This window comes from Arvicola amphibius, chromosome 5 (assembly GCF_903992535.2).
Source record: "Arvicola amphibius chromosome 5, mArvAmp1.2, whole genome shotgun sequence".
NCBI lineage: Eukaryota > Metazoa > Chordata > Mammalia > Rodentia > Cricetidae > Arvicola > Arvicola amphibius.
In genome coordinates this window covers 132,247,969-132,271,519 of record NC_052051.1, presented here as the reverse complement: position 1 = coordinate 132,271,519, position 23,551 = coordinate 132,247,969, and the positions used below count along the sequence as shown (strand labels likewise).

The 23,551-nt window shown below is 45.3% G+C and overlaps 1 protein-coding gene across 1 annotated transcript in view; it reads right to left on the bottom strand.

The window, feature by feature from the left end:
• The window catches only part of Megf10 (multiple EGF like domains 10), a gene marked incomplete at its 3' end in the record, with an annotated part of 108,808 nt that overhangs the window by 8,430 nt on the left and 76,827 nt on the right, over window positions 1–23,551 (bottom strand). The window contains exons 13-22 of the mRNA XM_038330410.1: window positions 18,067–18,213; window positions 16,789–16,923; window positions 16,190–16,318; window positions 12,679–12,807; window positions 10,481–10,609; window positions 8,825–8,953; window positions 6,867–7,103; window positions 5,579–5,706; window positions 4,517–4,640; window positions 2,012–2,056 (exon numbers count right to left, since the gene is read on the bottom strand). Of these exons, the coding sequence (XP_038186338.1) occupies window positions 2,012–2,056; window positions 4,517–4,640; window positions 5,579–5,706; window positions 6,867–7,103; window positions 8,825–8,953; window positions 10,481–10,609; window positions 12,679–12,807; window positions 16,190–16,318; window positions 16,789–16,923; window positions 18,067–18,213 (1,332 nt within the window). The remainder of the gene's footprint in view (window positions 1–2,011; window positions 2,057–4,516; window positions 4,641–5,578; window positions 5,707–6,866; window positions 7,104–8,824; window positions 8,954–10,480; window positions 10,610–12,678; window positions 12,808–16,189; window positions 16,319–16,788; window positions 16,924–18,066; window positions 18,214–23,551) is intronic.

Below are 23,551 nucleotides of genomic sequence, written 5' to 3'. Positions count from 1 at the left end.
TTCCAGATTTTTCATTTCCACCTACATTTACAGCCTGCCAAGCTAAGACTTGGGAAAAGACACAGGTTGCCTATGGGTTCTCCCTATCCCCATCTATGAGGAGATACCTTTATAACCAGTCTAATCAAGATTCTGCTATTGGATCAGGATGGTCCTGGTATCAATGGCTGCTCTCTAATGAAGTAGGAGCCACTGCAGACATCTCAGCCCTGGCAACGCTACAATTAACTAGGACTTGGCTCCTTAATGTTTCTGGTAGCATATCAGAGTCATTGGGCCCGGGGAGATGGCTTCGCATTTATCAAGAAGAAGAATTGAGTAATGCTACTCTAGGGGGAGCTGCGGTCTGTGTGACCCCTCCTTTTTCCTTTTTGCTTACTAATTCCACCCCGGATTCCTCGGGTACCTTGGATTGCACAAATGGATCAGTTAATTGCCACTTGTCTGAATGTTGGAATGGCACTCAAAAGCTGGCTATAATGGTGAAGGTTCCAACCTTCGTACCACTCCCGGTCCAAGCTGACCCGGACCAATTTCCCATCACAACGCTTTTGCGTGAACGACGTGACTTCGGTATTACTGCAGCCATTGTCACCGCTGTAGCAGTGTCAGCGGCGGCTGCCGTCACGGCTGGGATAGCCATGGCTAATCAGGTGCAAACGGCGACCACAATTAACAATGTGGTTTCAAAAACAGCTGATGCATTAGAAACTCAAAATAGAATTAATAATCATATCCTTTCTGGCATAATAGCTGCCAATCAGAGGATAGATTATGTGCAGACTCAGGTGGATGAGTTGACCCGCCTGGTCCAGATTGGATGTGTCTCCTATCAGAAACATGTGTGCATTACTTCTCTTGTCTTTAATAATTCCAGGAATGAATCACGAAGAATTGGGGAGTATCTGGCGGGGAACTGGTCGCGGGAAGCGGAGCTGTTTCTCCAGAATCAATTGTTCCAGATCACTATCCTGAATAACACTCGTGTCCAGCCTATCACCCTTGGACAATTTTCTGACTGGCTATATTCTGCTTTCTCCTTTTTCAAGGAATGGGTAGGGGTTGGGATATTTCTGGCATGCTGTCTGGGAGGATGCATGGTCTGCCTGTGGCTGATTTGCCGTCTTCGAGCCCAAACGAATAGAGACAAGGTTGCTGTCCTACAGGCCCTAGCCGCTTTGGAGTGTGGTGACTCTCCCCAAATATGGTTATCGGTTCTTAAGAACCAGTAGGCATTTGTCTGTCCTGCATAGCCTTTGCACCCCTGTAGGGCTTGTTCCCATTGCACCAGGGAAGGTGTGCTGAGACAACGCTTGAGGTACTGCCTTTGCACCTCCTAGGGATTTGTCCCATTGCACAGGAGAAGGAGTACCACGAGCCTGGGCCTCCCTTGATCGGCCCCCACATCATGAGGTGGGGGCCAGAACGGGAATAAGACCCCTTGTTGCCTATAAAACAAAAAAGGGGGAACTGCAGGGAGCCGATTTGCTAGCCGCCATTACAAGATGGCGCTGAGCCCCTGCACCACCGAGTAAACAACTCCATATATGGTAGGGCTGTAGACGGAACCTCTCGCATGCGCAGTAGTGTGCAGTAATCTTAGCCAATCCCGTGGCCGGGGGCATCGGAAGATGAGTGAGTAGCCAATCCAGGCATGACCCGTGTCCGCTCTCCCTATATAAGCGGCTGCCGTTTAGTGCTCTGCCCCTTCGCTTCCTGCTCTCCCAACAACCAAGAGGCTCCAATAAAGCGTGATAGGAGAAGAATCCTCGACTCGGTGGTCGTTCTTCCCTGCTGGCCAGGGGGGTTCGCCGCAGTATTCCCTCCGAAAACTGGAACGTTTGCCCCCTCAAACAGATCTTGTCAGTCTCTCCATGCCCATCAAACATGTTGGTGCCTTACTACAGTGACTGTCACATTGAAAATACCAGGTCATCTTGGTTAATTCCACATCTGCTTGTTTTAAAAATTGTTTCAGTCTCTGAGATACGTCTTCAATTCTACACCGTACCTTTTAAGGACTTCCCCATGTAACTTCTCTCAAGTCCGAAAGTGCCTGTGAGGAAGAAGGAAACCCAGCCCGTGAGGACGGAAAGGAAAAGGAAACAAGCCCCCCATCTCAAATCACGGCAGATGATTGCTCCAGGGTGAGTCACCATGGCTCTGCTCTGAAATCTCTGTACCCCATCAATCATGCCAGGGCCTGGACCCCCGTGGGCAGTAGGCATGGATGCACATGTTTCATCCTTCACCTACTTGTTTGCAGGGTTTGGGGAAAGGTAGATGAATGTATGTAGGAACAGAGGGACAAGCAGAGAGGAAACCGCAAACCTGAACCAAGGCTGAATAACATGAAGGACGTAGTCAAGGCTAAACCCGAGAGGTCACTCTCTACCAGCTCCTTCAAGGGTCTGCTGGTTTTCACACCGTTTTCTCAGTAACTAGGATTCGGCTGTAGCTTCATCTTCATTCTGAGTGCACTGACTTTAACACTTTATCAGTCAATGCTAGAACGTGACCATTTTTATTAACTTTTATTTGAAATTGTTGACTTTGTCAGGTTTCTTGAGGGTGGGCATCTGTAGAGGTGTCTACCTAGACAAAACAAGTAGTTGTTTTGTTTTCAAATATCTGAACTTCATGGAGGTGGCTGTTGGTTTGGAATAAATTGCTCTGCTCACCCTGGGAAAAATGAAATCTGTTGGCGGCGAATATTTTAGCAAACGCTGAAACCAATGAAGCCATAGCACCTTTGACAGAGCATCAGACTGTAATCATCAATCCATAGCACCCAAATTCATGAGAAGACACAAAGTCCCCTCTGGTCCGACTTTTTGCCACCTCGTGTAAATGCTATATTGCCATTCTGGTGCTGAATGGGAGACGAGGATCCCACTGGAGCCATCAGGGGCTAGAGGAAAAGGCAGTACATGGGAGCCAAGGCACTTAGCTCCTCTCACTCCCTAGAGACATAACTTTAGGGCTTAGCTCCAAGCGTCAGTCTTCTCTTCCTCAAAACCTGCACTCCAGCCTTACGTAGCTATTCTCACCTTTACGTGAAATAGAGCACACACACACACACACACACACACACACAACACACAACACACACACATACACACATACACGCCTTGCAGACTTTGAAGCACCATATACATGAATGGAGTTTCAATTACTGTAACACTTAAGTTGTCAAAACACCATCAGCATCAGCTCTTCAAGACATTTTTTTAAATCTTTCAAAGCAATGTTAAGGACTTAGTTAAAAGCAGAAAGGGGGTAGGAAGAGGGGAATGGAAGGAGAGCGAGGTTGGGGGAGCATTCCTCCATGGCTTCTGCCTCAGGTTCCTGTTCTGACTTCTATGATGGATTGTCCTCTGGAAGTGTGAGATGAAAGAAACCCTTTCCTCCTCTGAGTGGCTTTTGGCTAATGGTTTTTCATCGCAGCAGCAGAATGAAACCGATACAAAGGGAGTACACACATGCTCCTTCCTGGATCACCAATCTTCCTCCACCTAATGAGCAAACTGCACCATATGCTGGTCAGTATACCCCAGAAGCTGGCACCCACAGTTCCCAATCATGAGGTCCTCAAAATTAAACCGATTTCCTAGTAAAATGGTATCACTTGCCTGTCATTTTAACTCTCTTTCTGGTGTGCGGAGGGGTTTCCCTGAGGCTGTACAGGGTGAGCTCCACAAATGACTGGCTACAGAGCAGATGTGAGAATTTGGCTATTTGCTCTTAAGCCAGACAGGAAATAAAGCTACGAGGCAGAGCCAGTCTTCTCATTAACCCTCGCGGGAAGGGGGAAGGAGAACACAGTTCTATAATAAGCTCTTAGTGAATTGAAATGAGATTATTATTGCCAATTAGCTAAAATAACTATTTTTTTAAGTTTCTCAATTTTTAATTTGTAATATGGTAACTATTAAGTAGCCATAGTCTACAACAGCAGGGGGCCCTTTGGGGTATTCAAATAAATATTTAAGAATATAAATTTATCCTGATTGCAAAAAGCTCATGGACCACTAATCTCATGACTGTTTCCACACCTGAAAAAGGGGAGAGGTGTTGAAGGTGGCCTTCAGTAGTAAGAGAAACACACTGTCATTTTTTACCAAGAGGAGCCCACATTATGACAGGGTTCAAAGGCCACTTCTAACAGGTTTTAAAAACATGTTCCTGGGCCTTGTGGAAATCACCCCAGCTTTTTATGGCTCATTAACTGTCACACGGATCTGAGAACTACCTCTCAGAGCTCCGGTGAGAACTGAGTCGACACTAGGATGAAGTTCCTAGTGGGCAGAGATGCTTGTCTGTCAGTTCTGGAGCAACGTAATAACTCAGAAAGTGATCATCGAACCAATAAGACGTTAAGGCTAGTAGTAAGCCCGATAAAGGAGTTAGACCTAATTCTGTTATTTAGGCATGTTTCTGGTGGATGGCTATAGCGCGCACACAGCAGAATGAGTGCTTAGACTGTCGAGAATGCGCATGCGCTTGTGGGCCTCACCAAGCTCATTAAGGTAGCCGCCTTGCTTCCAGTCGGCTGGCAACGTTCCGCTGCAGTCCACCAAGGCACCTCTCTTCCCCGGATTCTCGTTTTTAAGGTTCACAAAGAGCTGGTTGTTTTTCGACTATGAAAAGAAAAACACGCTTTAAGAGGAGACCACACTGGGGGAAAGCAGTTTCAGGGTTAATGGCAAGGCCCTTCCCTCAAGGGAGAGGAGAGGAGAAAGAGGTGAAGGAGCCCATTCCTGGCTGAGTGGACATCTCTCAGTACTCACGACCTGAAGGGCTTCATTTCACACTGTCACCTTTTACCAATTAGACTTTATTTGAGCTATAAACGAAGAATTTTAAAGAAAAGAATGGTGGGTCTGAGTTCTATCACAATCTCAACGCTGTGGGTCCCCAGCGCCTTGGCCATGCTGCTAAACACGCGCATGCGCATGAGAAGCTGTACCAGATTAGGTAGGATGATGAGCATGGCATCTGGGTGGGCAACGTGAGGTTCTATTTGACTCTCAGACGCCACTGTGAAAACCCAGCAGTGTCAACAATGGCAGTGGATTAAATTAACTTTAACCTCCCCCCTCTTTTGTTCTGTTCCTTCTTTCCCTAATAGAGAGCTGGACATGGTGAGCCAGAAGATGGAGCCTGGGGACAATGGGAAGGAGAGTTTGGAACTCAGAGCATCCTCGGAGGTCACAGAAATACAGGTGGTCAGAAAGGATTCACGTGGCGATTTCACAATAAGTCTTTATGCTTTTATTAGCATCATTATGATCAAACATTGTTTTAATCTCAGGTAAAATTAGGAACACAGCGAGGCCTGTCGGCGAGGAGACCTTAATGCCCACAGCAACAGTGGAAGAGGCTGGAAGCCATTATTACTTAGGCCCTGGTGAGTTCCCTGGAGATGCTAAGACACACTCAGAGGATAGTTAGGAGAATCAGGTGTGCACAATGCACGAAATAACTAGAGCAGCAGGGTGAGCTGCCCTCATGAATGTGTGTTCCTTATCTCTCTCCCCTCCCCACTTTCTGATTATTGGGGGCATTTCCCCCTCACCTTGGCAATGGTCATCCTGTCCCTGTTATTGACATGAGGGGATGTGGCACACTGGCTGAGTGTGTGGTAGCTGGGGTTGGTGAAGTAGTGGCTGTTGGCATTTCCACCGTTGCTGTGAGGCAGGGTTTCTGCAAAAAGAGAGGAAAGGGTTAATTGAAAGTGACAGTGCAGATGTTTCCCTCTCCTGCCCAGCTTACTCCTCAAAGCCCCTGGAAGAGCAGACGCCCACTATTGCCTCTTTGGAAATTGTGAAGGCATTGGCAGAAGACCGTTCTTAGCTTTGGGGCCTGAGTTTGGGAAGAACAGAGACAGCATCACTTGTAACAACAAAGCCACCTGCTTCTTGAAAAACACTTGATTCTTGACATAGTAGTTCTGCTCTGAAAATATACTCTTATGTAAATTTCCTATTTTGCATATTCTCCCAGAATTATAATATTTATAAGCATATCGCCAGGGTCCTTCAGTAATTGCTCAAGACTGAATAAGATTTTCAGTTTCTTCAGTTTAAGAGTTTACTTCTTTTGAAGGTTGAATGGATTCACAAGAGGTTTTTATAATGGACTGCCTTGGTTCTCGCTAATACCTCAGGCTTGTCTCCTGTATAACTAGGTACTCAACAGCTACTGATAGTGCAGGTGCAGAGACGGAGGATGCCGGCAGAAGCACACACCGGAAAATGCGCCGTCTCTCCATTTCTCCTCCCCACTTGTATAGGACAGAATTTGGGATTGGCTGTTCAGCAGATTCTACTCACAAAGGAAATTGCCTAAATATAAAAGCAACCATTCATCCACCCCAATTTAAAAATCCTTACAGAAAGGGTGGAAGGTGGCTAAGTGGTTCAGGGGGCTTGTTGCTCTTCCAGAGGACCTAGAGTCAATGCCAAGATTCCAAGCACCCATGTTGGGCAGCTCACAATCATCTGTAACTCCAGCTCCTTCGGGGATCTGTCTACTTCTTCTGGCTTCAACAGTTATCTGGATACACATAAGCAACGCAGGCATGCATACACACATACACACATGCATACACACATGCACGCACATACACTCACACAAACAATAAATCTTTTTCAAAAGCCTCTGGCAAAACTGAAAGTGGTAATTTTACTATGGGTGAATTGTAAACCCCGTCTCTAGGCACATGGACCTCTTCCAAACGTGTGGTCACCTCCCGGAAAACAGCCAGACACAATGGACACACAGCCAAACACCAAATTCCTGAGAGAAGCAGGCGAAGCCTAAATTTGCGAGGCAGGACATGCCTCCCTGCGCTGCAGTCCTACCCGCAATGGTATAATCTGCATTGATGACCCTCATGGCAGGGGTGTAGGTCACCGCCGGCATGCTGGACTCCTTCCTCTTCTGCTTGTGTCTGTAGATAATAAACAGTGCCAGCAGGAAGAGCACAACAAGGACCAGGATGATGATGCCCGCGATGGCGCCGATCTGATAGGAATCAGCGGGAAGGGCGGTGCTGGTCCGGCTTAAGCTGTTCAGGTTGCCCACGATGATGACACCAGCTAGGAGAGGGTGGAAACGGGCTGAGTGTGCATGACGGTGCGTGTTATAAAGGTCTGCTCTCTACGTGAAACAAAGCATACACACTCCCACTGGCCTAATGCCTAGGTGTTTTCACTCCATGAAACACCAATTTGGGAGCAGAGCAGGGGAAAAACAGACGTTCTTCGTTTTCAGATGTTGTTGGTACCTCTGTTCCTGACTCTAAGCCCCCAGGAGACAGGGTCTGAACCCTGAGATTCAGGAGCGGGGATAAGAGCAACTTGTGTATTTCATATTAAACACAGACTGGCAATTAAGCTTGGATAATGATTTATCTAATTTTTGTTTTGCTTTACGCATTCTCTAGTACTGATCTTACACGGGAATAAATCCTAAATGCCCACTTGTCTAACTCAAACTTTCACTTATCTTTAACATTTTTTTCCGAGACAGGGTTTCTCTGTAACTTTGGAGCCCATCCTGGAACTCACTCTGTAGACCAGGCTGGCCTCGAACTCACAGAAATTCCCCCTGTCTCTGCCTCCTGAGTTCTGGGACTAAAGGAGTGCAGCCCTACCGCCTGGCTTATCTTTAGAACTTTTAAGAGTGATTTACCTTCTAAACAAGCACAGCTCCAGTATAACCTTAGTGCCATGGGCCTCTTACTGCTAGCGATACTGTCCTCTGAAAAGCTATTTTGAGTAGCAGAAAGATTTCTCATGATAGTGCCTGGTAACAACACCTGAACATTTATTCATTAGACTCAGAATTCCTGGTGGAAGTCATGTGCAGAACCACCAGGATAACACTCTCCAAGGGCCCTCTACCCTAGAGAGCCAGAACTGCCTAGCCCAAGTGCATGCATGGAAAGTCCATTTGACAGATAATTCCAGTTGATTATGATACATACCCCAGCTAAAGCAGCATACACACACATTTAAAAGTTAACTATAATACTGCTGCTTTCTACTTCAGTCACTCTCTTCCAGTGTGTTTAACCCGAAAGAATGAAAACACGTGTCATGTGAAGATGGGCACACATTGCTCCCTGCAGCCTTAGGAGTAGTCAGCATTGAAAACTACCTGCATGGCCACAAGTGTGGTAGATCTCTTCAATGGAATACTAGCAGCAACAAGACAATGGAACTATTGATTTGCTTAAAAACATTTTTAATTTCAAAATATTTAGGGTGACTAAAAAAACAAGTATGAAAAGAGTAGCATGTGATTCTGTTCACATGAAATTCTAGAAAAATGGAAATAGTGGCAGAAAGATCAGCAGTGGCCTGCAGACTCGTGAAGAGGTAGCAGAGAAGGGCGTGAGTCAGCAGAGTGATGGGTATTGTCTTGATTGTGGTGGTTGCTGCAGGGATATATACCGACTTCAGAAAATCGTGGTTAAATATATATGGTTTTATATGTCAGTTATGCCTAAATAAAAATTTAAAAGTTCATGCATTTCATAATAAGAAAAGCATGGCATCAAAGCTGTGACATTCTAAGCATTAACTCCGTGACCTTGGGGACACTGTCTACCTTCTGTAACTTTGACCTCGTTTCCTTATCTATTAAAGGCAGCAAAAGCAAAGCATCCACCCAGCAACCACATAACTAACAAACTAGACCATATGTGCTTCCATGAGGCTAACCCAGGAAAACCCAAGTGAGAGTACTCAATACTGGTGTCCGTGGTGGCCACACACTGAGAGGCAGCCCTTGTCGTTATTTCCTAGTGCCTTACCTTGGTCACAGCGTGCTCCTTTCCATCCTGGGCTACAGTAGCAGGTGCCAGTGATGTGGTCACAGGTGGAGTTGTTCAGACAGTCACAAATCTGGCGACAGCCATAGCCGTATGTCCCCGCCGGGCATTCTGGGAAGGAGACGAAGCCATATTTCTCAAATTTCCCAAGGAAATGAAACTATACTTCCCAAGTCTTGAGGACCCAGACCAAAGCTGTCTTCGTCGGTGTGCTGTGTGTATCAGGTGCTGAACCCCATCCAGGGGTTTCTGCTTAGAGTAACCTGTGCCACCCGAGGTGTGGGAAGCCAGATGGTGGTTCTTGTGCATGGTGGGGTTCGCAATCCTGCTGCTCAGGACTGAGCCAGTCAACATTATGGCTCAGCTCCTAACACATTTGACTGCTGAATGCCCACTTCTCTGATATATATAGAGTCTGTGGGACCCCGGTGGAACCGATGAAAACATAAGAAGCAAACTGATGTGACTCCTACAATCAGATCTGTGGGTCAGAAGGAATGGGACCCACAGTGTAAACTAGAGATAATCCCTAGAGAGCACACATTTTATGTAAGCTCTGGAACCCCTCTTGAAGACATGTTCTCACTTGGGTTAGCTCTCACTAGGAGCAGTTTGGGTTATATTCTCAGTAACTGTTTCACTTGACATAGAATGCCCCAGTGTAGACTCGGAGTCTAACACAGTAGGACTCTTAGGCTATGCTCTAATTTCAAAGAACACTGCAGGGGAAACTTAAATCTCAGCATCTTCAACGCCGATGTTGTTTGCAAAATGAACAGCAGGGGGAGATGTGTCATTGCTACCAGGTCTGGCAACCAGGATAGCTGGTTTTAAGCACTGGGAGCAAGCTTCAAAAACATGTACACTTTAAACACTGTAATTCCACACCCAAAGAAATCACGGAAGCACTGGAGAGGTTTTTCTTAAGAAGACCTTAACTGGTTGCCTGGCATTTGCATGCGCGCCGGTTTAGAGCCTGTGTTGATTTCTAGGCCTGAGTTTAATAGGCATAGAAAGCATTATACACACACGGATTGCTGCACATGGGACTCGCTGTGACTCTGTATCCCTTTTATGATCACTGGGAACAGTGGCACAAGACTGACATTGTGCCATCTTTGTCTTGAACAGGCTCTGGGAGGCTCTTGCTGTTTTTGCAGGAGGGGGGTTCTGCACAGACATGCCATGCATCCGCACTTAAGGCTGAGACCTCTGAGCTGCGCTGGTTCTGTAAAGCTGGACTAAAAAGGAGGAATGCTGGCTCTACCCACTTGTCCAGGCCATTCCATCTCTACCCCATCTTGGGGGCCACCTTCCCAAGAATAAACTCAGTGGTCAGTGGTAACCTCTTGTTTCACGAGAAGGACAAGCCAGAAAAGACATACTGGAAAAGTTGAACCTGCCTTCATTCTTACAGACTCTCCCCTTCCACCCAGAGCACTGGGTGTCACTCAGAATCTTGAGGAAAGACAGCCAGCACGGATTCTAATGGGAAGGTCCTGAGATGGGGAAGTGGGCTGGGCTGGTAACTAACCATCTCCCAGACAACTGGAAAAAGCAGCAGCCATGCTGCCTTTGCATCTCTGGCCCTCGAGAAAGGTGACCCAGGTGCCCAGGGAGGCCAGGCAGCGTACTCACTCTGCTCGCAGTGCCGTCCCATGAATCCTGTGCGGCAGGTACACTGCCCTGAGATGTGGTCGCAGTCCGCTCCGTTCTGACACCGGCAAATCAGTGCACAGTCCTTGCCGTAAAACCCCAGAGGGCATCCTGTGTGAGGAGGGAGGGCAGAGGAAGTCAGAAGGGTGCCTGTGAGAAACAAGACTCCTGCCTGCACGGACTTAGGGTCTGAACTTCAAGGACTTGGAATACCATGGAGGAGTAAAGGCATTCCCACGCACCTCAGCGGTCACAGGGCTGCTTATGAGTCTCAAGTCTGGGCTCCTGCAAGGAGATTGCACTGCACAAGCCAGAGGCAGGAGAGTTCCCTAGATGTCCATGTCACCACCACTGGTGTCTTCCCGCAAAGCTCCATGGAGCCCAGGAAGGGTGTGTGGTGTTTATTAGCTTTATTCTTCACTCGGTTTCTAGAATCCTGGATTTGAGTTCCCCAGACTGAAGTGAGCACTTTGCATTTTGGTTCTCTTTTAGAGTTGTTTTTACAAGTTCAAAAAGACTCAAGTTCTCCTACGAGTCCTGTCCACCGTGTCTGTTTGTCACTTAAATCATATTATCACCATTATCAAATATATGTGGCCGAATGCCTAAGGAGAAGACGTCTGTGTCTCAGAGGTGCTTTGTGAAGTCCTTCAGGTCTTAATGCTACTACACAGCTTCTAAGATTTACACCACCAGGAGCCTGGGGCAGAACATACATGCGCACACACACATACACCCACACACACACCCACACCCCCCCCCCCCCCCACACACACACGCTCTTGGCTTACATGCATCAGCAGCTGCTCTCTAAGACTGCTTTAGGCACCATGAAGGCTAAAGTACAGGCAGATTTCTTAGTTGTTTCCAAATACTGTACACGCCTTTTATTTTGCCATTTAAGGGAAGCTCAGATTTTCAGGAGTGGGAATGGCACACGGATCTCAGAAGCCAGCTCGTAATGATACCCCCATATCCTGCTTTTGTTTGACACCCCACTCTGTGCCAAATCCTTTGCGTTCATTTTATCATTTGATCTTTAGCGGCCTAAAAATACAGAGGTGGGCCTTCCTATGCTGCAGATAAGAACTAAGCCTGGAGTATCCCAAGTCTGGCAAATGGCAGATGGAACTATGGTCAGACCAGACCAATGCAGATAACACTATGTTGTGCTCGGTCCACTTTAAAGGGTCCTCTGTTTAAAGTCATGCCTACCTTTGGAATTATAAATGATCTCTATGTTTTTTCCTAAGGAGTTCAAATATCTTTATAGATACACAATCTTTAGAGAATAGCATTCAAATTTGCCCTTGCCAATTCTGTCTTTCAAATCTTGGGTCAATAGCCATCTCTCCTCCTAGAAACTTCCAGAAGTCTTCTTCCAGCTATTCTCTATCCCACTTACGAATTAGTACTTAATAGGAATCACCTACTTCCTAACTCCTCTTTTTTTCCCTCAACACGGCTGTCATTTAAAGTTATGTTACTGTTGATAATAGCTGTAACAAACGCCTTCCTGGCTTGTTGCTTCACTTAGCTGAAAGCCGTGGGCATTTCTCCACAATGTGTTCGTCTGCGGGATGCTTGTACATCGCATCTGATTCTAAAAACCACACAGGGAAAACTGAAGGGCAGTATGAGAACGGGCTAGGAGTAAGAACTAGAGGGATGGCTTTGAAGACATGATCCTGGGCTGACATCATCACCAATAGACAGAAACCCAGATCCAGACACACTGAATCAGACACCACAGGAGGCGGGCCTGGCATATGGAGTTGGTTGATTCCTATAGGTAAACCTCATTTTCTCTGTGGCAACACAGTATGCTAATCTATGAGGTGTGTGTCTCTTCTTACTTTCTATTCCCTATCATGGATCCTCACATTTGTACATTCAGAAGAAATAAAAGCATTTCATGTACAGAAATATAGTCTGATAAAAAAAAAGAGAGAAAAGGGACATCGATTGCTCCACCTCACTGTGCTCACAGAAGCTAGCTGAAGGAGACCTGGCACTTGGGGGTTCTTAAACACTCAGAAAAAGGGAGCTATCTGGAGGTCATTGAGTAGGCATCACACACGTGGGAGGAGCCCTCACTGACCTAATATGATACACGCAAACAGGGAGGATATTTCCTCTGTAGCTGTGCCCCCCGCCTTGGTGACATCCTCCTTGCTTACTCTGAGTGCAGTAGAGCCCCGTCCATCCAGGAGTGCATTTGCATTCCCCGTCATAGGCGCTGCAAAAGGCTCCATTGTGGCAGTTGCAGGTGTGGATGCAGTTGGGACCCCAGTGGGCAGGCGGACAGGCTGAAAATCACATCAAGTGCAGAGAGATGAATTGGAGTCTCCAGGACAACACCAAACAGAACATTCCACCATCTCCTAACCTTCAAAGTGCTAGGTTCATACCACTAATATGGACAGTTCGTTCACACTTTAGTTGACAGACAATGGTGGTGACAATAACTACCAACATCGCTGACACACCCACACATTTTCAGCTTTGGAAGGACTCGAGGGAGCAAGAATTACTATAAAGATTCAACTCTTAGACAAATCACACTTGACACCGACTGTGTACCTAGCACTGTTCTAGACCCAAGGGAGAACAAAGGACAAAAAAAGGAGTCTGAACTCTTCTCTGGACACTTCTATTCTGCAAGGTAGCAAAACTGTCAGCCAACTGAGAAGCAGTGCAGGGAAGAGCTGTGGAAGAGAAAGGTGTGGTGAGGAAGACAATGATGGGGCTCCTCCTACAACCCAGCCTCCCTAGAGGGGACATTGAGTTAGGATCAGGCGGGAGGGATTGTCCTTATGACCCCTAGGTGGTGGGCTCGGGGCTCTGATTCTCCTTGGGGCTTTTAGGTCATGGACTCAGGAATCTAATTTTCCTTGGGGCTCCTAGGTCATAGGCTCAGGGCTTTGATTTTCTGATCCTGTCCTGGTCTCTAGGCTCCAGAGTTGCGATTAGAATCTACTTTATGTGCCAAGGTCACCAGCTTTATGAAGCAGTTTATTCATAGAAATTTCTGGCTGGAAGAAGTAGAAGACAACACAACTAAATCATCAGTGGCCCCTGTCACCGAAAGAGCTATTAGAAAGTCACATCCAGTATGGGCAAAATGATTCAGTCCCCCAAACAATTCTATCTCTACTACAGCCTTAAGAAAACATTTAAAGGGTGGCTACTTATAATTTCTATCTTATTATCTAATTGAGAACATGGAGAAATAAAGAAAATTAATGAATCTGAAGTATTGCCCATAAGCATAATGTGCCATTTTGACCCAAGAATGAGGGAAAAATAACAGCTCCATTCATGGTCCATAGGAGCCTTAGGATGGATTGTCTAAGAAGACATTCTTAAAGATGAAGAGCTTTGGTTCAATCCTGGGTAACAGGAGCGTATCCAAGGTCACACAGGCTCACAGTGGTAGTTGCTATTTGGTACAGATGCATGGCTTCACTCTAAAGGCCACAGTAAGGCTCAGTGTGAAGACAATTAAAATGTCCAACCTCCTCGATGCTGCGTATCGCCCTCTCTATCCCCCACAACCAGTTTCTAAAAAAGGAAAAGCTCAGTTTTGTTCTCCTCCACCCAATTCCCCTAAAACCATTTCTCTTCTTTTTGTGTTTATTTACTTTAGCTGTGTTTATGTGTGTGAGAGAGTGTATGTATAATGAGTGTGGGGGCATGCACACCTGTGTGTACATGGATCTCAGAAGAGGGCACCGGGGATGGAGTTACAAGTGTTTATAAGACGACCCTCCCAGCTTGTTTTCAGGGTGTTGGGATCCAGACTCTGCTCCTCGTGATTCATCAGTGAGAGCTTTAAACCACAAAGTAATCTTGTCAACCCCAAACAGGCTTCTTCTAATGATGCTTAATAAACCTTCATGAACTGTCTTCTGCCCAGAGCATATTTTTCTAAGTTGGCCCCTTGCAGCAGGTTTGACTCCCATGTCAGCTGTGATCAGAGATTGGAAATAAAGATCATTTAAATTTTCCATTCACAAAGGTAAATATAGAGACAAGGCTTCCGATAGTCATTTTGCCAAGGCCATGTGACCATTTAAATGCATCCCATTAGATCTCCAAGTCTCTGTTTGCATGGGGAAGGACTTTCCTCCTTTGAAACTAGCTGACAATCAGCTAAGAAGAAATATTAAGATGGACCCATAGGGAATCAATGAAACCAATGGTCCCCAGGAGAAGCAAGGCTTGCCAAATAAATCAGTTTCCTCCAGAGCGATTACGGGGACAAGCCATGCTATTGTCTCCATTCACTGTGCTGTTCCCATTTTTTTGTTCCTTCCAGAACATTCCTCCTCCAAATGAGGAAGTGACGAACTTCCAAAATAAAGACTATGTGTTAAAGGAGCATATCACACCAATGGTGTTCCAGCAATGACATCGCATCTCTGTTTTCCTTCCCAAGCCCTGGATGTTCATTTCTGAGGACCTAGTCCACATCCTGCTCCTGCGCCAGCCTGAATCAGAGGCCTTCCATGCACGGATCTGAATAGATGGCAATTGCTTCTGAAGTTCCACCCCCCAAAAGATTAAAACACATACTATGAAATTATAACAACAAACATTCCCTTCACTGAAGGCTTACTTATCTCAGAAATGGTCTGAATGGTTGAAAACAAAACTATCATTCAGACAGAAATATATTCCTCACCAATTGATATTTGCAGATTGATAGTCCTATAATCTGAATTCAGTGGCCTGCAAACCACCATGTAGTATCAGATCCTTCCTTGACCTATCATATGCGCAGTGTGTTGGCTTCAGTATGAGCTGATCATGGGCCATGCAGGCTATGATGAGGAGTAGGAGGGGGGACATATGCTGTCCTTGGTCAAAACCTGAACACTTTGTGAAGGTGACTAACGGAGCCTTTCCAAGTCTGGCTTATGGCCACTGTCCTCTTTTTATGTCACGGGGAGCCTAAAGTCATCAGCAGAATTCCTCTTAGGGTCATACTACACCCATCTGAAGAGCAGAATGAGAGGCACCTGGGGAGCCAAGACAGAGGACAAGATGTGAGGAGCGCTAAGGCGGTCAGTCTGCCCAGGATCCCAGAAAGTTTCCAAGATCCATGTCATTTTGATTCTACTCCTTCATGGCTCCATAATTAAGTCTTCTGATGACTAGATGACAAAAAGAGAGATCTCTAAATGCATCTACTCTTTATTGATAGATAACAGGAATAGAGATATGGCTTGGTTGGTAGAGTGATTGCCTAGCACCCTTGAAGCCTTGGGTTCAGTTCCCAGCACAAGACCAAATATGGCTGTGCACACCTGTAATCCTAGAATTCAGGATGTGGAGGCAAAAGGAGCAAAAGTTCAAGGTCAATTTAGACTACATAGTGAGTCTGAGGTTAACCTTGGCTACATGGAGCCTTGTATAAACAACAATAACAAAAAAAAAAAAGAAATCAATGCATAGAGAGTCACTGAGTAGTGAATAAGAAAAAAATTTACAAACTGAGGCTTTTCCCAAAAAGCCATATTATTTATTGGTAGATTCTGATCGGTCGTTGTACAGATATCTTAATTTTAAAATATAATACTTTTAATAGATGCTCAAGGTCATATAGTCTTTGCTGATCATATATAACTCTCATCATTCAATCCTAAGACACAGGAAATGGATTGGATGTTCTCCAACAAGACTTACGCTGAGAGCAGTCACTGCCGATCCAGCCTGGGTAGCACTGACAGGACCTGTCGATGGGGTTGCAGGTGCCATTGTTGGTGCAGGTGCAAACGCCCGCACAGTTTTTCCCAAATCTGCCACTGGGACACACTGTGAACAGACGGAGTTCAGTCAGCTAGAGTTGGAACCCATCTCATAGAACCCTGGGAATGGGAGACGAATTCCAGTGTCACACCCTGCTGCCCGCTGCCGGCCTGCCTCCACTTAAGAGATCACACATGCTAATCGCAGATGGGCTCACTTTTACAAACACGTGAAACCAAAGGCCTTATTCTGATATCTCAAAAAGAAACCGTGGTGTTCGTAGAACTCTGACTTGTGGTTTCTCCCTCAGGGAATCAAAATCCTTTCTCACGTTGACTTTTCATGAGTGGATGGTTCCAGTGACATCATAAGACACAGCCAAGGGAGCGTCATGCCAAGGAGGCATTTCCAATGCTCGTGCCATTTTCAGAACTACCTAGAGCTGGTGGTGGCACCTGTGGCCTTGGGGAAGTCTGAGGACAAGCTTCAGGAAGTTTGATCCTCCCCACGGCTCTCCAGGGTGCCTGGGTGCTTACCTTCATTGCACAGGGCTCCCGTGAAGCCAGGCAAGCAGTCACACAGGCCTGTGATGTGGTGGCAGGGCCCGCTGCTGTGCACACACTGTGGGCATGTCTGGCTACAGCGATGTCCGTAAAACCCCGGAGAGCAAACTGCAAACAGAATGGAAATACATAGTTACCTTTCTGAGTTGGGTCTATCTCCTGTTCCACTCAGAGGTCTAGTTAGAATGGAGAAATAAGAAAACTTCAAAAAGCTAATTAGGATTTTTCAGGTGTGGAACAAGAAGGGCAGCTTTTAACAAAGAAGGAAGCCACTAAACTCCGAATTTCACTGGCATGAGGGAATGTCACAGATAGACCTCACTGTCCTCCTGTGGTTGGCTCAAGGCCAGGCCCAGACCAAAGATTCAAAGACATTTGTTAAATGAATAAGGAAATGGAGAAAATAAAACTATAAATACCAATGCCTAAATTAAATATTACCAAGCCATTTGTTGGTCCTTTATTATTTAAGAACCGTGACTGGCAAACAAACTAACAAACAAACAAAAAGATAAACGCTCAAAATTCAAAGATCTTTCTTCTTAAAAAAAAAAAAAGCACAGGTTGACAGTTGTGGTTAGAGAGAACAAGTATACAAAATTCCATGTATTTGGATGCTTCCAATACTTTATTTGAATTTAAATACAGAATGACTGCATTGAACTCTTAGTGAAAAAAGAAATTGATCTTAGAAATTACAACAGTGTGTGTAATAACTTTTCTTATTACATTTACCAAAAGATTTAATAAAATCTCACAGACTCTTTCTTAATTCGAGGCTCCTACAGAGCAGTATCAACAACCCCATTTTTAACTTTGAAGTCTGCTTTCTCCCCAGCACTGACTTTCAGCTTACTAGTGAGATGTGTGATTGCCTCGAGGTTTGGCTGATGTTAACTTCTGGTAATTGAGGTGAGGCTGACGCCAAATTGCTGAATAAAATATTTACAGGTCAGTGGATTTCTGGAACACCATTTGCACCCTCTGAGGAAGAAATGAGAATCGCGCCCTGATGATGAGGCCCACAAGGTAATGAAATCATCACTGGGAAGAAAGGGTTAACGCCCCCATCTGTTAAGTTCATCCTGGAGGTTGAAAAGAATAAAGTTCTTGGGGAAGTGTCATTTGAGGACAGTGACAGTCCTTGACCGCCACAAACCATCATTAGAAACTAAAGAGTAGAACAGAGACCGATCTACACGCAGTTCCCAGGAAGAGGGGCGCAGAGACCATCCCCTACGAGACACTTACTTCTCTGACAAGAGGTGCCTCGGAATCCGGGCGCGCACTCACAGATGCCATCGTCAGGAGAACAAGAAGCCCCATTTTTACAGTAGCAGGGCAGCGAGCAGTTAGGACCCCAGCGTCCCTCGGCGCACACACTGTCACAGTGCACACCTGAAACACACACAGGGCAGGGCTGAGGAGGGTGCAGCGTGGGCTTCCGAGGACGCTAATACGTAATGGGGTTCAAGGACGGCGTAAACACAACGGCTACAGAGAGCACGGGACAGAGATGATACCAGGCTTAAAACACACTTGCCATCGCCCGCAGACGCCAATACACAGAGTCATTCGAATGTTAACGAATACCCAGAATTCCCTTCTATGCTGCCAAGGAGAAAATACTTTCACTGAATTGATTTTTCTTCTTTATTAGGAGGGAGCATCGGGAAGCCCGAGGGCTCTGTCTGTTGAAGGCAAAATTTATCAAAAAAAAAAAAAAGACTATTGATTTCCTATTTATCCCTCCACCCATTCTTTGCTTTTACAGAGAAATGAACAAAGGGTACAACGATCAGACAAAGCATAAAATGATTAAATTCTTTTACATGAAGGAAGCCCTACTGGGGACAGGGTAGGATAAACAAGGAAACACAATCCTAAAGTATTTCAATGATGCATTGTGCGGGATACACTGATGTGCTCATACGTATCACCAATTCCATTCCTAAAAAAATTGTTTCCATCTCGACAGATAGAGGCAGACTATCCCAGCCAATGTCATGTATGTGCTATTGTCTGAATCATTGTTATGAAATTGTATGGAGCTATTTAAGTTTTTGTTTGGGAATTAAAGAAACCTTCAGTCAGTCATGACCCAGTGAACCAATTTCTACGGGAAGCTGGGTCTGCAGGAATGAAAATAAAGCCAGGCATTAATGGAGGCGAAGGAGGATTCTGTAAGTTTGTGTTTGAAATACAACAGGGATCTCTTTGCTACATCAGATTCTCAGACCCTTCACCTGCAGAGAAAAGACTTCTGACCAGGGCTACACTGGTGACGGCTGGCATCAGAACAAGTGAGAACACGCGAGGACATGCTCAATCCAGGATTCTAGAAAGTTCACAGCGGCCCTGCCTGGAGGATGATGGGTAGGCCATACCACATTGAGGGTGCCCTGAACCTAGTATGGAAGGTATTCTAGAGGACCTCAAATATGTCACCAGCTAGTATAAAGCCATTACTATAAGATGATAAATCTCTGCTTTTTCCTGTCCCCGTGTCCATCCTCCAGCAAAGGCCTTAGCTTGGCAAAGGCCAGCCAGTGAGGCACAATCCCATTGTGTTCACTCAGGTTAGCAACACACTTTGATTCCAGAGGAAACCAGTTCTGGATGTAAACTGATGAGGGGTGGCTAAATGTCCCCCACAGGATAAATAAATAAAACATGGACCTGCTGTTCTTTCCTGTGTTCATACACACATCTTACGTTTCAAGGTCTTTTGGAAAAGCTGAGACACACTTGCGAATTCCACACTCTCTGAATATGAAGCACCAGCCATGGTGTCTCAGTTGATTTTTTTTTTTAAGCCAATACCTATACCACACAGAACTGCAAGGCATTCTGAGCAGCAGTGAACTTGGGAGTAGGCTGCAAATGTAAGCTTTGCTTTGCATCTGAAAAAAGAACTACCAAGGGTAACCTGCCTTGGGATTTCCCCTCGATTGGAATTCAGATTTTCTATCCTCACTGTAAGCCAAGGCTCCTGTTTGACAGACAAGGTGGTAAGGGACCACCTGCTTCATAAATTCAGATGTCCCTCAGCATTTTGACCCAGATCCATTCAGGCTAATCTCAACAAGAAGCCCGAGGAAGTAGAACCCAAATAATTATGCAGCTAACCTTATAACCATCCTGAAAATTAGTTCTGATTTCTTAATACTTTTTTTTAAATGTGGAGTAGGGCTTGAAGCACAGGACTTGGCCATTTAAGGTGTCTTAATTTATCAATTATTGGTCAAATCACATTACACTTAAATTCAGCCATAATGGAATGGAGTATATTTCAGGCCAAAAGTATATACATGGTTCTCTAGAGGAACGGAATTGATATAATAAATTCATATGTGTGTGTATGTGTGACCATATATATATATGCATGCATCTATATGGAGCTTATTAGAGTGGATTACACTTATAGGCTGTGATACAGCTATTCTAACAATGGCTGTCTACCAACAGATAGTCTAAGAACCCAAGAGTTGTTCAGTCCACAAAGCTGGATGTCTCATTGTACACCTGAATCTCATAGAAGTGGGTTCTAATGCCAGTGAAGGAATGAACTCACTGGTGAGAGAGAGAGCAAGCAGGCAAAGGGTTTTCTTCCATGTCCTTTATAAAGGATGCTACCGGAAGGTGGGGCCCAGAATAAAGAGGGCTCTTCTGACTTTAAATGATTTAACAGAAACAAACAAACAAACAAAAAAACCAAAAACAAAACAAACAAAACACCCTGACAGGTGTACCCAGCCATTTGGGTTTTAGATTAATTCCAGATGCAGTCAGGTTGACAACCAAGAATAACAATTACATTGATTTTGGATATTATAGGTTAGCATGATTAGTGGGTAAGCACACAAAGCTGGTTCTAAAATATGACTGAAGATTAGCAATCAAAATTAAGTGATCCTACACTTGGTATTTGACTCCTTTTCCCTCGGCTGGCTAGCATACCCATCTGTCATGATCAGCTTCACCATTTACTTCCCCAGTAAGTAGAAAGCACCATGGAATAACCAGGCAGCCCATTGAAAAACAAACACACGCACACTATGTTTCACATGATTTACCCAGCATTTTGTTCCAGAGACTGTCTCCAGTCATAGAAACGTATTTCAGCAGAACCAAGCTCACTTTTCAAATAACTTTGGTTTCTTAAGTTTTAGGATCATGAAGGAATTTTTCCATTGAATGCAAATTATAAACATTCCATTTTCTATTTTTTTCTTTGAAATTCAAGCTCTCTTATTTTATTCTATGCAGTAAAGGTGTTATCATTTTGCATATAAATACCTAATCTATTTTGAGACAAGTATCAGGTATGAGACAAACCCACAGAAAAATAGGCTCCTTTGTCCCCCAGTGCTACCTCCCCTCAGACTCTCCATGACTCTTGCCGTCTCTTCTTCCATAATATATTCAGGGAAGGGCATGATAAGTCTATTATTGCGGGGATCTTCTTTCTCTAGGGATTATTAATATTGCAAGAAGGCACACATTTTGAGAGTCTAAGAAGTAAATACCTATTATAAAATTTCAGGCAATGAGAGTCACAATTAAATCCTGCCTAAGTGTTTCTTTGAATCGCTTCCTGGACTCAGGTGGAGGCTGTGAGCTGCGTAAGGACACAACCCTGCAGTAAGGAGTGTTCTGAGCTGAAAAGGTGTTGAAAGAGTTGTAAGCTTGCTCTAGCAGCTCCTCCTCTCTTTGTTTCTATTGCTCTCATACCTGCCCAGTCTGAGAGAGTCCTCTGAAACATATTTTTGCTTCCTTGTTTGCCAAACATGAAAAATAACTTAAGATAATATGCCTTCTAGGAATCTAGCCAGTGCTGACTTGTTGGTGAGGCCAAAAAAATGTTAACTCCAAATGATAAACTCCAAAAAAGTTAACTCCAGATGATAAAGCCCCGGGACACGCCCCCAACTCTGTCTAGTGACCTGGACCAAGGGAGGAGGGAAAATGGTTCTAGGCTCAGGGAACAGTAGCTACAAGACTCAGAGTCCCAAGAAGCATGCAGAAATCTTCTAGGAATTGCCAAAGTTGGGAACAGCTGCAATTTAGGAACTAGAAATACCAGTTGAAGTGTGTGGCCAGCCATGGGCTCATAGAGAATAGCTAAGAGCACCATAAGGTGGAGGGAGAGACCCCACCCCTGCACCACACCGTGTTTGCAGAGACCCAGTGAGCGGAGGCATAGATGAATTTATGCTTTATGGGAGAGTGGATGAACGTGGGAAGACGTGAGTCTTGAAGGCAAAAAGTTGGGTGACGAGTTGAGATGAAGGGGTGAAAGTGAGAAGCCACTGAACAAAACCCAGCGCAGGGAGGAAGAATTCTAGAGACTGGTGGAGGAGGGGCAGATGGAAAGTTCCTCTGCTCCTGACCCCACCCTGGACAACTCATTCTGCCAGCTGGGAGAGCGAGAGAGCCCGACTGCGCTGTCTGAGACCTAACACACATGGAGAGTAATGGCTGGCCCTGAGGGCCGGTGTGCCTCGTTCACAGAGGTGAAGTCTCAGTGTGTCTGTGGGGGTTTTGCAGAGAGGATGTGTGAGCAGTGGGAGAACACTTGCCCTGAATGGGGGGGGGCGGGGCAGAAGGATAAAAGTAGCTAGAGCAGGAAGAAGCCAACACATAGTCCACATGTGTGCAGGCACCTTTTCTTTCCTGGGTCAGAAAGGCAAACTTTTGGGTGCTGGGAGCTGTTACCCCCTACTAAAGAGAAATAGAAAAATAATGAGATACCACAAGATGATTTCTTTGGGGTATCCACCAAGGAACAAATAAAATCTTCAAAAATCAGTTGTTTCTTTAGCCAATTCCTTAAATATTTGGAAGAGGGGGCAAATGGGAAGAGGGTGGGTTTCTATCTGAAGGCAGTTTTGCTCAATGGGAGCACTTCTTCCTGATAAATTTTCCAATGCTGATAAGGAGATCTGCAAGGGACTGTTTTTGCCAGGACTAGGGACAAAGAGCCCATTGATAGCCTTCTCAAGTTGCTAGGCAATGGCTGAATGACCGTGATAAACTTCAGCTAGGCAGCACTAAAGAAATGTTCGTGCATTTAATGCCTGATGCATTAAGCCAGGGGCCTCAGTGTGAAACCCACATTCACTGGGCATTAGTGACTGCATGAATGTAGTAAATAAATCATCTAGGATGTCGTTATTTCCCCTCTCAAAGATCTAGCCCCAAATCCTCATCTCATTTGTACTCAACGTGCCAATATTGCAATAGCTGGGATGTTGGAAAACAAAGAAAATGATTTTGATTCAATGTTTGCAGCAATATATTAAATACATGGCAGAGTTAAAAAAAAAGAGAGAGATTTGTTATTGATAATTGGGGTAGAAGAAGAACGTGGTGTCTAGTCATAAAGTTGCTAGTTTCTTCATCTCTAACATGACCCTCAGTGATGGCACAGACAGTACAGGCAAATTTCCCACCAGTGTACCACCTCTGACCATACTTTATCTGGAGTTGGCACTATTTATCGCCTCCCTCCCAGTGCCCAACCACAATGCCAGCAGAGGGCATGGAAACACCCAACATGTGGTTATTAAATCACACTTTTTTATTGGCTCTTGACAAAAAGTCCCTCAGTCATAGAAATTAGGGAGGGTCATATCCGTACCCGCAAGACCAACAAGCGGGCGAGCACTGTGTGCCCGAGTGCAGCCCTAAGTGAGCAAACAACAGGCTGTGGGGCAGAGCAGGAAACCTGGGG